The following is a 16,478-nucleotide window of genomic DNA, read 5'->3' on the forward strand; positions in this document are numbered from 1 at the left end:
ATACCAGTCACACTGACACCAACTGCATGTTGACAGTAAAAACAAAAGGATGCAGAAAGAAAGGACAAACTTACATACATATATCTAAGTTGAATTTCCAGCAGGCTGTAAAGTGTTTTGTCTATCTACACATGATATATAACGTGTCTATTTACAGTGATCCGCCCATGACTGCACAGACAGTATTTTCCCTACATTAAACAATGTTACAACTTACAATTCAAAACATCGAATTGATTAAGTACACGAGAGGAAATGAATCAAATATTTGATTTTATAAAGCTTAAATTAGTTTTATTTAAAATTTTTGAATGAGCGAATGAATTACGGTTACCTTCTGCATAATCATTATCCAATGAGACTTGCGTATGCAAATTTTTCCAGTACAGGTGCGCTACCTCAAAAGGAAGTGAACTTGTTTTATAATAAACCTTGACTGGAACAGTCAAGTAGGTTAGCACAGGATAGCGAAGACGGAGCCGAAATAATTTATCGGATCCTACCTTACTTACATAAACGTATTTATTACACTTGGAGACTCTTTTTAACCCACGTCTAAACATTATGCTTAGCCTATTTGTTCGCTTCAGATGTTAGACGCTTTGGCCAACTTGGAAATTCTTGCATGGATAAAAATACCGCTGAATACTGCTTGTGGGAGCATTAGGTTCTATAGATAAATGAAACTACCAAAGAGATGATGGAGATAGATTCGGTGAGAGTTGAGTCGAGTGTGTGGATCGGTAATAAGCGCTACAAGGCTCTCCTGAGCGGATGGTACTTCAGCTGGACTGAGATCGACAAGAGGAACCGGGAGAGGAAAACAAGTACGACATTTATTATCCTTCTAAACGCACCTGAGTCCAATAACGCGGTCTAGGTAGACAGCTCAAAGTTTTGGGACAGTTATTTGTGATTTTAAAAAAGATAAACAAATGTAAACATGTGTTTATATCCTCATGGGACGCAGGAATAGACTTATATTTTAGTGAATTTCTCTGACACCATACACATATGTCACAACCTGGGTGTCCTGTAAAGAACACATTCAGGGCTTTTCAGAGATAGCAAATGTTTGGAGGTTTCACCATGAAAACAACTTATCCTTTGTCTTTAAAAATGCCTGCCATTTAATTTAGTGATCAAATGTAGCACTCTTATGGAAATATGATAATATTATAATTTAAATTGGACTACTTTTCAAATTGTATTTCATAAACCAACATCTCAGGAAAACGTTATGGGGTTTCAAATCAAAAAATGACTTTCTGTTACAGAGAAAGGCATTGATTTCATACATGTCCACTGTAGAGGACGTTAGGACTTAAATCATGTTTATCAGGCATTTTGGGAGTGTGAATATGGAAATAAATTATACATCAATATTCCTTTGAAATATTAGATACTATTATTAAAATGTTGCTAATTATTACTCCAATTATTACACTTCTTTTTTCATTAAATGTTGCTCCAAGAACACATTCATGTGCACATTAGATACAGTGTAGATACATTGCATTGAATGGGAATATAAATTTATGACCATTTTACAGACATATTGCATAAAGTAAAATGGTGTATTAATTCATTCAATTAGGCTATATCTTTCATAACATAGTTGAGAATCATCTTTATACAAATTTAAGTCCTGGTGTCCACTACAGAGGACATAGCATAACGTATGAATAAAATATAATTTTTCAAAACAGTTTTTTTTTTTTTTTTACCATTTGTTTCTTATGCTCTAAATGTGAAATGACATGAAGAAAAAAAAATCACACATTTTTTTTTCTGGGTCTCAGGAGGATATTTCTAAATTTGTTTTAGTAAGCGTACTACTCAAGGTCATGGGTGTTCTTAGGGAGTGACAAAATTACATGACATGGTAGCTAAATAAAGGAGCTTTAAGTAATTCTTATTTGTAGATGATTAACCGCATAATATGTATATGCATAATGTATCAATATTATTCGATTAAAGGCAGACTCGGTAATTTTTTTTACTAATTGCTAATTAAAAAATTTTATGCAAAGAAATGAATAGCACTTTTGAGAAATTTCATTAAATTGATGTTTACTCAAATGAGATGAAGACTCCAGGGGCCTGTTCCATGATGGTAGTTGAACAAACTCGAGTTGACAAAACCAAACCAATCCAATCCAACCAGGCTTTGTTGGTACCATGATGCTGATCATCAACTTTCTCTGTCAACTCGGGCTTTGATCCTGAGTTTAGGAGTTTAAGTGTGACATCAGTAGCGAACAGCCAACCACATGCTGAGAAAGAGTGAAACTGCGATTTATTTCTCGCGAGAGAAGCAGCGCAATTCACTTCTCTCTTCTGCAGAATATTACGAGATTGAAAAATATAACGAATTTACACAGCAAGAAGAAAATAGCTGTCTATGAAAGAGGACAACTAAAAGGAAAAGTCTTGCTATATCAGTGCAAGTTAAAGTTGTGAAGTTAGTTTATACAGTTGATAAAGATATAGAGAATTGAACATTTAAGCTCACATGTAGGCCAGTCATTTTATATTTATCTATTGATTCTAAAGCGTATTTATATTACCTTTTATATATTTATTCATTTAAACTGTGCGTAATAATAATAATATCATAATATCTATATCATACTAATTATTCTAAATAAGCATTACTAAAAGCCAGACAATTTTGTCTTTAAAAATCATTGCTATAGTGACCTTTAATTTGGAGTAGAACAGGTGGAGTGACTTTATCCTTTGCTAAGTCCTAAGTTCGGTTTGAGATCTCTTATCTGGAACATAACCTGTCCTGGACCGGGTTAGCCGTGGAGCGCAAGTTACTATGGCGATGAACACTGCTAAAAGCCAAACCACTTTCATGGTGCCTAAAACCCAGGGTTATCGCAAACTAAACGGAAACATACCTGGCCTAACCACCTAAACCGGCTTCATGGTATAGGCCTCAGTCAACTAAAAATAAATAAATAAGTAAATTCTACACAGCCATGTTGACATCACATGACCAGCTGTGCACGTAATGGACTACTATTAATTTAAAATGTATGACATAATATATGAGCCCAAGTTAACAGCATTTATTAAGAAGTAACCAAAAAATATTTTCAAATGATGATGATAAAATAATTTGCAAGTATTAAATAGAATTTAGATGCCATAGAAATGTAATAGCACCTCTGACACATCAGTGACTTAAAGTCTCTCTTATTTGTAGATAATTAACCACCATATAATGATTTGATGCCTGGTGTACTATTACAATTAGTTTAATTATTGACAAGAAATATAGAAAAAGGTTAAAGTAACACAGTGCGCTATCCAATTTGTATCCAGAGTTCTCTTTGATATTCTAGCTGGATTGGATTGAAGGAATAATCCATAAACATATCAGTCTAAGCTCAAAGCTCAGCTTATGCATGAAAATAATGTTTAAAAGTCCCTCCTTACTGGCAATTTGTCTTTGTCTGCATTCTGATGACAACAAACCCTGACATCTAAACGCCTGGACAAAAGGCCTGAGTAGGAATGGTGGAATCTTACTTCATAGTATGAGACACATGTACATCACTTATTCAAGAGCGTCGTTCTTAGTTTCAGTGCCGGTGTCAGAGGTGATTGGGGTGAAGGAGGGTCGAGTTGAGATCCAAACCCAGAAGAAAGTAGAAGACACTGACCTTGATTTTACATGTAAGTTTCTGAAAGTGATTTATTTTTGCAAAGGGATCAAATACAACAAAGTTAGACTAAACCTTGTTTTTGTCCTTTTCGTATCACAAGTGTTCTACGTGAAGCGTAACGGACATGGACTGTCATGGAGTCTGGGCAGGACCCAGTTCTGCTGTCCTAGCCGGGGTGTCCGGGATCAATGGATCACTCAGCTCCGAGCCGCACTCAAAACCCACAGTGTGTACAGCTGAAAATAATGCCCTTTCTCATTCATTCAGACTCATTATTCGCTAATGACTCATTAACATCTCTCTCTTCATCTGCTTCTCCTCTATCAGGTCCCTCGCGTCCTCACAGGTTGTTGGTGTTCATTAATCCTTTCGGAGGAAAGAAGAGGGGGAAACAGATCTTTCACTCTCTTGTGGCCCCTCTGTTTGAGCTGGCTGGCATCAGCTCTCATGTTGTGGGTGAGATACTGAGACTTTATCTGCACCGTTCAATAACTGAACAGTTATCAAGTGTCCCCCCGTTTGGTCTCTGATACTGCCTGTACGTCAGGTAGCGCAGTTCTCAAGTGACATCGCAGATCTTTATCGAGACTTGGGAAGAGGGCTTGAGTTGAGTAGCAAAGTTAAATAGTCAGATAAATGGAATCTTGTGACAAAATAGCATTTCCTACTACACACACACACATTCAATTACATACATACACACTACTATTAAAAACTTTAGGGCCAGTAAGCAGAATTAATTATTATATTTTGCAAGGACACATTAAATTGATCAAAAGTGACAGTAAAGACATTTATAATGTAACAAAATATTTCATTTACAGTACCTTTTTGGAAACATTAAAAAATTTATAAGTCTCTTATGCTCACCAAGGCTGCATTTATTTAATCAAAAATTCAGTGAAAACTGTAATATTGTGAAATATTATTACAAATGTAAAGAACTGTTACATTATTATTTTTATTTATAATAATTATTATTATTAATTATATTTTAAAAAATAATTTATTCTTGTGATTAAAATTAAAATTATTTTAAAATTAAAATTATTTAAATTTTCTAGTAATATTTCACAATATTACTGGTTTTACTGTATTTTTGATCAAATAAATGAAGCCTTGGTGAGCAGGGGAGACTACTCTCAAAAAAATTAAAAAATATAATGTTTACAAAATTGACAGTTACTGTAAATGCTGTTGTCTTCTATTTATCCAAGAAACCTATCACAGTTTCCACAAAAATATTAAACAGCACAACCTTTTTTCAATGCTGATAATAATAATAAGAAAAGTTTCTTGAGCTCCAAATCAGCATATTAGAATGATTTCTGAAGGATCATGTGACATATTTATTTCATCCATCTGACATACTGTAATGTTGCAAACAAATTTTCAGAAACAAGCTGTTGTTGCAGCTTAGTTTTAATAAACGACTTAATTAATTGCTGTACGGAAAACTCTTATGTACTGAAAACATCATACAACTCTTTCATTTAAAAAAAAAAATCAAGGAAAGGTTTCACATTATAAGACTCCTTTTAAAAAATATAGAGCGACTTAAAAAAAAAATCTGGGGGATGTTTCTTGTTTTTAGTGACTGAACGAGCAAATCAGGCCAGAGACTACATCCTGAAGAAAGACTTAACAGGGTTCAATGGGTAAGTTATTTAAAATAATAATAATGAAAAAATGTAAAGATTCAAGAGTGCAGTGCAGTAACAATGGTGTCATTGTAATAATTCATGTCACATGAGCCCTGTCCTCTGTATTTTGTTATTCAAGCAAAAGTGTTGCCTAAATACCTAAAGTGTCACCTTAGAAATATGCGTCACTATATTCTGAGAAAGCCCGTTGATGATACTGTAAAATAAGGTTTTAGGAAATTAAGCTCTTGCGTATTTCCAGTCAAACCTTTTATCCCGTTCAGAGTGATATGTGTGGGTGGAGACGGAATGTTCAGCGAGCTTCTGCACGGTGTGATTGGACGAACCCAGCAGGAGGCGGGAGTTTCAGAACTTGACCCAACTGTAATGCTGCAGCCATGTGACCTCCACATTGGCGTAATTCCAGCAGGTGAATGTTTGCATAGTGCCGTGACTGATATTAGTATGGAAAAGGGCGTCGATTGTGGTCTGTTCATAGCACTGATGTGTCATTCAGATGCATGGTCACCTCCCTATGTTTACTCTTCTCCACAGGCTCTACAGATTGTGTGTGTTTCGCTACTGTGGGCATAAATGACCCTGTGACATCAACGCTGCACATCATCATTGGTAATCTGCATTTTTAAGAGCAACAAACAATAAAAAAGTCATCCAAAGGTCATAATGACTGCAATACTGTCATGAGTGCTAATGGCACTGTGTTACCCAGCTGATCCGACCTATGGGTTAGCAGCCCTAAAAACATGCAAATTGTATTATATACTAATAGAGGAAGAATATAAAATATAATAATGTCTTGGCACTCACTTGGCAATGTTGCCAATGGTAACACGCGTGCCTGAAGGTTGCTGACCCTTGAATTATTAACATATTTAAGTTTTCATACATTTATATTTATGTTAATTTCTAGAGTTTTTTTATCTTTAAAACAAACTTCAATTAAAAAGATTTGCCCTTGTGCAACACAATATAAAATAGAATAGAAATAATATGAAATGTGAATGATGATGAATAGCATAACTGGATATTTTTCCTTTTTTCTCTCACCAGGAGACTCTCAGCCTTTGGATGTGTGTTCTGTCCATTATCAAAACACACTGGTACGTTATTCTGTCTCTATGGTGGGCTATGGTTTCTATGGCGATGTTTTGGCAGAGAGCGAGAGGCACCGCTGGATGGGCCCTCTCAGATATGATTATTCAGGTATGGACGGCAAATGTCAACTGTCTTTAAAAATAAAGTTTAGACTGAATACTGATAGGTCAACACTGCGCATTCTCTAGTTTTTTGGGATAGTTCACCCAAAAAATAATATATCCCATAATTTACTCACCCTCAAGCCATCCTAGGTACTTCCTTCTTTCAGCCAAACACAATCAGAGTTATATTAAATAATATCCTGGCTCTTTCCATGAAGTTTTTGAAGCCCAAAAAGCACATCCATCCATCATAAAAGAAATCCACACGGCTCCAGTGAGTTAATAAATTCTGAAGCGATGGGTTTTTGTAAGAAAAATATCCATATTTAAAACTGGCGTATACACATTCACGAAAGAGTAATGTGGTTTTTAGTAAGAGCCGTCTATTCTCACCTAAGCTTACATCATGAGTCCAATGTCATACGTCGGGTCAGAGGTCACCCTTCCGCCGGAACTCGACTCTTTCATTAACGCACGTTGCCGGAAGCCAGTGATTATAGTTTTTAAAGTTATAAATATGGATATTTTTCTTATAAAAACCCATCACTTCACTTCAGAAGGCATGTATTAACCCCTTGGAGCCGTATGGATTACTTTTATGATGGATGGATGTGCTTTTTGGAGCTTCAAAAACTCAGGCACTATTCAGTGCCATTAAAAAAGATGGGAAGAGCCAGAATATTATTTAATATAACTCTGATTGTGTTCGGCTGAAAGAATAAAGTCATATAGACATAGGACGGCTTGAGGGTAAGTAAATTATGGAATAATAAAAATTTTTGGTTGAACTATTCCTTTAACACTTATTATAATTATATAATTATAATAAGTGTTAAAGGAATAGTTCAACCAAAAATTAAAATTTTCTTTTTTGAAGTAACACTGTTTTGAGAAATCTGTAGGGTTTGATATGCCAGATGCTTCTCTATATGCTATACATTTATTGTCACTCATTATCATGAATGTGAGTGAAGAAACAGACCTCGATCCCCTCTCTGCTCATATTTTCATGTATGTTTGTTCTTCTTGTAGGTTGTATGGTGTACCTGTGTAACAGGAGCTATCCGGGACTGGTGCAATATCTCCCTGCTGATTCCCATATCTCCAGCCCACGGGACAAAACTCGATGCCTCTCAGGGTAAATATTTGTCTTCGTCTTTTTACCTGAAAATCACATTAGGAGCATTTTATTTTGAAAATATTGACTTTAAGGAGCATTTTTAGCAACAGGTAGAACAACAACAGGTTGTGCAAAATCCCCGCAGGAACCAGAAGGATATGACTAAATGTTCATGAACAGAAAGAAATCCCTCATGACTGATACAGCTTCACTAGTTGGTAAAGTTTGTATGTGTGGATGTGTTGAGTGGATCCATGAGTAGATTCGGTTGGGTCCTTAATGTTCTGATTAGTGTGGCTTCATCTTTCGGGAATTATGTGTTCTTAGCAGTTACCTCATTAAATAACACAATTGGCTTGAATTCCTCAGTGTTTTTCTGAATTGGAGGTCCTTCCTTAGGGCTGTTACCATGACCGCTCAAGCAGTAGGATCTCTAATGGAAGAAGAGTAGCTGGTGAATTGCTTGTAGCTTGTCTCAAATGAAAAGACTGCTGAATTAAAAAAAAAATTTCAAAACAAATTTCAGTACCACATTCTGTGTTATGCCACAGACACAATGCTCAAAATTAAAGGTGCATTGTGTAATATTTAGGAGGATCTGTTGACAGAAATGCAATATCATATACATAACTATGTTTTCAGTGGTGTATAAATACCTTACATAATGAAATGTTATGTTTTTATTACCTTAGAATGTGCTTCTATCTACATACACCGTGGCTTCCCTTACATTGAAATAGCCATTTTGCGCCACCATGTTTCTACAGTAGCCCTAAACGGACAAACGTGTTTCGTCACTATGTTGTTCTTCGTGCAAAGAAGCTAGTTAAAGTCAGCGAATAAAACACTGACACAATGATGAACAAGTCTTACAGGGACTTTGCTAATACCTGGTAAAATGTATCCTCGAGCATTGCCATTCTCAATGGCAGTTCAATTTAGTACTCACTAAATCCAGTGTTACCCACATTAGGAGCTCGGAGAGTCTTTAAGGCGCACTGTGTAATTTTTAGAGGCATCTAGTGGTGAGGTTGCGAATTGCAACCAACAAAAGTTACGGTGGCCGACAGGAAAAGATGTTGTCGTCTGAGACAGCAGAGAGTAGCCAGTTAAACAATGAGGTTTCTTTACAAAGATAAATTAAGAAATTAGGTCTACTTAATTATTCAGTAAAACGATGTTATTGCGAATATTATTGTTACAAGTCATTTCACTCAGTGGCCATCTTTGAAACTCCTCTCGGGCATGCAATGAAGCGCCAATCTCTTTGAATGGGGAAACATCAAATTCTCCAAAACTGTTCACCATGCTTATGATTAAATGTCATATTTGAAATCACCAATGAAATCTGACAACAATTGCCTCATATATTTTGTTTCTAAATGCTCGAATCATGCATTTTTGATGACTTTACTGATCGGCGATTGGCTCTTTTCTTTAGAAAGCGGAACTTATTCCACAATATTGCGCATTGAACTTTCTCCCATTTATAGTAATACGAGTGCACCATCTTTCTGTATATAAAGTCTTTGGTATTATACACCATCTTGGTTTGTACAACTCCCAGCAGAGATGGTCTTATTTTTGGGAGATAGCAGGGTCCATGGCTCTACGATTGGAGAAAGCGTAACGGCCACATGTGCCTTGATAACCAGTCACATTACAGCCTTTCTGTCATAGTTGTGCGACAGTCAATCACCATTTGCGGATACCATAGAAATGAATGAGAAGTGCCGTAAACTGAATCGTATCTGTCGCAAAATAGTTTGTGACTCAAGTTGTTCCAAACCTGTATGAATTTCTTTCTTCTGTTGAACACAAACGAATATATTTTGAAGAATATGGGTACCCAACAGTTGATGGGTCCCATTGACTTACATAGTATGGGGAGGAAATACTATGGAAGTCAATGGGGGAAGTCAACCGACATTCTTTAAAATATCTTCGTTTGTGTTCAGCAGAAGAAAGAAATTCATACAGGTTTGGTAACAACTTGAGGGTGAGTAAATTATGACAGAATTTTAAATTTTGGGTGAACTATCCCTTTAAAGCAGCTTTGGATCCCAGAAATGTTTTAAAAGAATGTTTGTGTGTGTATGTGCAGGTGCCGTGTGTGTTCAGAGAGCAAAGAGAGGCTGTTCCCCCACTTTGACAGCTCCAGTTCCCTCTATAGCACTAATGTGAGCCAGTGCAACAGTGAGTTAGAGGGTAAGACCATCTGCTGCCTGTTTGTAGAGTGATTGTCTGTGTCATCTCATTAGGGATCACACTGTGCTGTGTCTCTATGGGGTTCGTATGTTGTACGTCTCTATTTGACCGTTGTCATGTTAGTACCAAAGTGGGCATTGCTAGTCCTACAAAGCCATTATGCACTTGTGATGTAGACTATTGAGAAAAAAAATCTTTAACCTTTTATCGCTGTTTCAGGTGAGTGGGTGACTATTGAAGGCAGGTTCAAGTGTGTCTCTCTCACCTGTATGTCAAGCTCATGTCCACGGAGCCCAAAGGGTCTTTCGCCGTCCGCTCACCTGGCCGATGGGACGGCAGACCTCATCATGGTCCGAGAAACTAACCCTCTTGGCTTTCTCACATACCTTCACAGGCACACAACCAAACAGGATCAGGTACAACCAAATAACATTCAAGTAAATAAACGCTCAGCTAAAGGCTGAATCAGTCAGAAAAATCATTTCTGAACTATCATTTCAGTTTGACCTGCCCTTCGTTGAAGTTCATCGTGTCAAGGCTGTTCGGTTTTCTCTTCCCCCTGGAGAAGCAGAAGAAGAAGAGGAATATGAGAAACAGGCCGATCGAGAAATTCAGACCTCTGCTGAGAGAGAACTGGAGGATCCTGAGAAACTGTTCAGTGGTAACATTGCAGGTCACTCACAGCAGCATCTCGCAGGGTGGAAGGAGAGAGGAAGTGAGACAAGTAGATTAAAGAGACAAGGCTTTGCGTGTGGACCTTGCTGTACTAAACCTCGCTCGGTATCAGTGTGGAACTGTGATGGAGAAATTCTGCCTCACACCGAGATCTCATGCAGGTACGTTGTTGTGTGACTAAGCAAGAGGGAAATTCACATGGAAGAACTGTATAATAATCATACACTAACCTTTTAAAAGTTTGGGGTCTGTAAGATTTTTATTTTTAAAGAAATAAATACTTTTATTCAGCAAGGATGCATTTATTTGATCAAAAGTGACAGTAAAGACTCTTATATTTTTACAAAATAATATATATTCCAAATAGATGCTGTTCATTTGAACTCCTGAAAATGATTAATCACAGTATCCACAAAAATATTAAGCAGCACAACCTTTTTCAACATGGTAATAATAAGAAATGTTTCTAAATCAGCATATTTTAATGATTTCTGAAGGATCATGCGACTGGAGTAATGATGATGAAAATTCAGCTTTGCCATCACAGGAATAAATTATACTTTAAAATAGAAAACGATTGTTTTATCGTAACTATATTTTTCATAATATTACTTTTTTTTATTACTGTATTTTTGATCAAATAAATGCAGCAAAAGAGACTTCTTTCAAGGACAACAAAATATATTACTTACCTCAAACGTCTAGTTCCAATGATGTAAGCAAATCATAGTGAATGATGATGACATCAAGTGGAAATTTAGGAGTTTCAAACCAAAAACTTTGCATCTTCTCATTTGAATGATTCCTAATATGACACTCTTTCCACAGAGTTCACGGCCAGCTGGTGCGTCTCTTTGCCAGGGGCATCGAGAATTCAACAATGCAATGAAACCTGTAAGAGCTGAGAAAAGAGATGTGATCATCGTAACATATGACCTTTTTATAGCACTCTTTATGAGGACTTAATTGCAAAGAAGATAAAATATAATGTAAATACGTATGATGGGTGAGAGGATGTGCAGTCTTAAAATGTGAATGTATTAGACGTACAGCTCATTTCACATTAGAAAGATATTTCAGCTGTTACTATATTTTCATGGAAATCTGAAGAATAATGATTAACATATGAAGGTGATGGATCAGTTTCAGATCTGTCACAATGTTGTTCATTTCATTGATTTTATAGTTGTTTTTTTGCAGAGCAAAAAAGTATGTATGCAATATTTTAGTGTTAACTCAACTGACATTAAAAACATTCAACTTTGTGTCAGGGTTATTTAATCCCGCACATGAGTGATACCACTGGTTTGTCCTTTCAGTGAAGGCACTACATTTTCTGTGTAAGGCTTGTACATTGACAGTCACAAACAGTGATTGACATTTTTAAGGGAGTGGACCCATTCCAGACAACATTCTCACAGCTCGACTGGAATGTGCATATACTGGATGTCAATGGGTTCACTGTTCAAAACCACTAGTTAATATATGTGTTTGTCTAATAAAGTGTCATGAATCATCTCAAAACAATCGTCTTTGCTTTCCTTAGAGTTCTCTTTCAAAACTTCATTATATTATTCTTATCATCAGTATGTACAGTAGTTACAAACGAAAAGCCTCATAATACTGTAGTGGATGGAAAGATGCTTGCTTACAATTTGTGATAACAGATACTGACTTAGTTGGGTTTATTAGAAACAACTTAAGATAATATAGTCAAGTATTTTTATAAATAGCAGCATGAATACATTACAATGCACTTTAACATGCCTAAACTGTTACAGTGGGGAAATTAATTATTTGATCCCCTGCTGATTTTGTAAGTTTGCCCACTTACAAAGAAATGAAGGGTCTATAATTTTAACGGCTAGAGACAGAATACCAACCAACACATTATATATAGGTTATAAATTGATTTGCATTTCAGTTAGTGAAATAAGATCCCCAAGCAAAACATGCCTTAGTACTTGTGGAGAAACCTTTGTTGGCAAGCTCAGAGGTAAGACGTTTCTTGTAGTTGGTTATCAGGTTTGCACACATCTCAGGAGGGATTTTGGTCCATTCCTCTTTACAGATCCTCTCTAAATCCTTATGGTTTCTTTGCTGTCGCTTTGCAACTCGAGGTTTCAGCTCCCTCCACAGATTTTCTATAGGATTAAGGACTGGAGACTGGCTACATCACTCCAAGACCTTAATGTGCTTCTTCTTGAGCCACTACTTTGTTGCCTGGGCGGTATGTTTTGGGTCATTGTCATGCTGGAAGACCCATCCACCACCCATATTCAGTGTTCTGGCTAAGGGAAGGAGGTTCTCGTACAAGATTTGACGGTACATAACCACAGCACTTCCTCCCAAGCCTTCTCTGAATCATTAAATGTTTATTGGCAAATTTCAGATGGGCCTGTACATGTGCCTTCTTGAGCAGGGGGACCTTGCGGGCACTGCAGGATTTCAGTCCATTGCGGATAACAATTGTTTTCTTGGTGACTGTGGTCCCAACTGCCTTGAGATCATTGACAAGCTCCTCCCGTGTAGTTCTAGGCTGATCCCGCACCTTTCTCATGATCATCCGTACACCATGAGGCGAGATCTTGCATGGAGCTCCAGACCGAGGGCGATTGATGGTTATTTTGTATTTCTTCCATTTCCAAATAATGGCACCAACAGTTGTCTCCTTCTCACCAAGCTTCTTGCTGATGGTCTTGTAGGCCATTCCAGCCTTGTCCAGGTCTACAATCTGGTCCCTGACGTTTGACAGCTCTTTGGTATTGCCCATGGTGGTGGAGAGGATAGAATGGAAGATACAGATTCTGACAGGTTTCTTTTATACACATTATGAGCTGATATTAGGAGTACTTTCTTAAAGTGACAGGACTAATCTGTGTTACACATGGGCACATAACCAATCTGTGGGAGGCAGAATTCTTGCTGGTTGGTAGGGGATCAAATAATTATTTCACTCGATCAAATGCTAATCAATTTACAACCTTTATATAATCTGTTTTTCTGAATTTTTTGGTTGATATTCTGTCTCTTTCCATTAAAATAAACCTACCATAAAAATTATAGACCCTTCATTTCTTTGTAAGTGGATGAACTTACAAAATCAGCAGGGGATCAAATAATTATTTCCCCCACTGTATATTAGTTTATTATATATGGCCTAAAATTAGGGCTGTGCAACAATTAATCGCATCCAAAATAAAAGTTTGTGTTTACATAATATATGTGTACTGTGTATAATTATTTTGTATATATGAATACACACACATGCATGTATATATTTAAGAAATATCAATTCAATATATTTTAAGAAATATCAAAAGACCAATTCATACAAGTGATTAAAAGGTGGCTAATTTGTACGAATTCGTACGATTTGTCTAAACCCACGTGATGGTTTGGTTTAGGGGCGGGGTCAGGGGTAGGTCATTCGTACGAATTCATACGAATTGGGCAACTCGTAAAATATGTACGATTTAGCATAAATCTTACTAATTCGTACGAGTGAGGTCATATGAATTCGTACAAATTAGCCACCTCGTAAAATTCGAACGAATTGTCGTGCGCAATGACTTATAAACTGCAATGAGTAAACTTGTGAAATCAGAATCCCAACCCTCTCATCAAATATCTGCTTCTGTCGACCGATAAAGGAGAGGCTGATGGGGAGAAAAGATCTACTGTAACATCACTGTCTGTTTACATCTGATTAAATATTGATCAACTACAGGTTATTCACAATAACCTTGTGATGAGATTTAAACCCAGTAATCCTGGTTAATAATTAATGACTCATCTTAAGTGTAAGGGATCAGCCTGGTGGAGAAGGAGCTTGAAAATCTACCACTAAATGATCTATGACAAGACTGTATCTGAGCTGCAAAATTACTAGTTACATCTTAAGCAGTAAATTCTCAGAACTGAACTACATTCCACACTGCTTGGTCATTGTTTTGGCAATTGTGGCTTTTTCTGGCTGCACCGGTACAACCAGATCTAAGAGTTAAAGATGTCTCCAGATGAATGCAATGTTTGAAAATGAAAACTGAAATAAATAAATAAAACATTACATGATAATTTCTGTGCAAAGACATCAAAAAAGCAGGAAAGCATAACCATCTTGTTCTTCCAAATCTCCCATAAACTGCTCCCACACGATAACAACGCAACGGGACCAAAACATCTCCACTGCACATAATTAACCTTTTTACTTTTTTTTTTTTTTACAACTAATCATCACAGCTATCCTATCCTATAAGCTTTGCATTTCTCATATATTGCCTTTTTGCCTTAAGGAGGGATTCCAGATGAGCAAAATGCCTACACCCAATCTCCAATTTATGTATGAGCCTCTGCTGAATGACATATTCATCTTTCACCTAGATAGATACACATATAGCCCACATAAACAAGCACAATCATGACATCACTCAGAAATAACAATACAAACAGAGCACTATTCATAGTTTTCAGTCATGTGACTGGTGTGGAGACCTGGAGGGCCAAACATCCACAGAATACAGCACAGGCCTGCATGTCCATTTTCCATCTATGTCAACAAAATTGAGGCCTATTACAGAACCTACTTCAGTATTTCAATCATTAAAAACAGCAGGACATTCTGAAACACTTAAACTGCCTTAATGTACTAAAACATTGAGATTAAAAGATTAAATGCAGTACACACTTCATTGATGACAGGCGAGTCCAGAATATTAACACAATGCACTTGGTCAAGCTTTTTCTAAGGAAAAAACGAGAAACTGCACATCTTCTGGGTTCATCTGCTGGCCTGTACACAGTATGCATTTTCAATTACTGTATATTGAATTTGGTCTTTTAATATCACTTTCTTCATTACTTAGTACAAAATGTGGTAAAAGTGACTGCAGGCAATGGAGGAAAAGCCTTGTTTTGCCCTACAGGTGGGTGTTCCTATAAGGATGTGGCGTCATAAGAAAACTATGAATTACTAAAATGTTATGAAATATTTTTATAAAATAAAAACACAAATAAATTTAAATAGAAGGTTAAGAATGATTAGTCATGCTTGTTGTAAAATATCTACTTATAACTCTAGTAATAGTCTGTTCAAATGAAGCATGACCAAATAATATTACAGGGAAATATGGTGACATAAAAGAATCACTCAAGCAATGCCAATTCTGGACATGTGATATGAACCAGCAAACTCATACTGCACCAAAAAGAGGAAGTTGAAGTTGTTGTACATTTACAGTAAGACAGACAAAAACACTTCCTCTTGGATTACAACATTCAGTGCTGACAGTGCACCTGGTGTTAATGTCAAAATATACCCCAAAACTGGTGTCCTGAAGTGTGCACAGAAACAGAATGTACTGTAACTATGCAGTTGATACAAAATACCTTTGTGTAGGCCTAATTGATATTGATAATTGACGGGCCATTTAGAGTGTCAAAATGATAATGAAAAAGGAATCCATTTTTATTTACACCTTTCATATATTCAAACATGAACTCAATGGATATGTAGCCTAATGAATCAAGTTCCCAAATAAGAACTCAGAAAGAGTGTTATATATATATATATAGCAGTATACAATTTTTGGTTTAATATTGTGCAAATGGACTGTGCAGTACCGCTTTATAAAGGCTACTAGGAATACTGTTGACCCTTAAAAATATTTCTTTATTTTTTCACAGAAATATTACTAATGTGCTTTATTTTATGTTAACACATGGCCTGGTACTATAGACACCTGTCTTCAAAACGATAGGCTATTGTTTGAACTGAAGTAGGCTAGCATGTTAATTTAACGTAAGGCGGAAACTGGTAAATATTTAAAGGAGATAAAGGTTGAAAAGCAGCCTTAACATCTAGCCTATACAAACACAAACGTTTGAAATTTAAAGAGAACCTGCTGGTTAAACAGCACTAACTCTCACGCCA

The 16,478-nt window shown here is 36.4% G+C and overlaps 1 protein-coding gene across 1 annotated transcript; it reads left to right on the forward strand.

Annotated features, from left to right (window-relative positions):
- Positions 1-417: 417 nt before the first annotated feature.
- LOC307145235 (ceramide kinase) lies at positions 418-12,066 on the forward strand. Its single transcript, XM_079848177.1, has 13 exons — positions 418-827; positions 3,595-3,690; positions 3,781-3,906; positions 4,008-4,136; positions 5,275-5,338; positions 5,608-5,753; positions 5,879-5,953; positions 6,395-6,547; positions 7,576-7,681; positions 9,768-9,871; positions 10,091-10,287; positions 10,373-10,707; positions 11,375-12,066. The coding sequence occupies exons 1-13, from the start codon at positions 698-700 to the stop codon at positions 11,433-11,435; spliced, it is 1,722 nt and encodes a 573-aa protein (XP_079704303.1). The 5' UTR covers positions 418-697; the 3' UTR covers positions 11,436-12,066.
- The last annotated feature ends 4,412 nt before the right edge of the window (positions 12,067-16,478 follow it).

This window comes from Squalius cephalus, assembly GCF_949319135.1.
Source record: "Squalius cephalus genome assembly, chromosome: 18".
NCBI lineage: Eukaryota > Metazoa > Chordata > Actinopteri > Cypriniformes > Leuciscidae > Squalius > Squalius cephalus.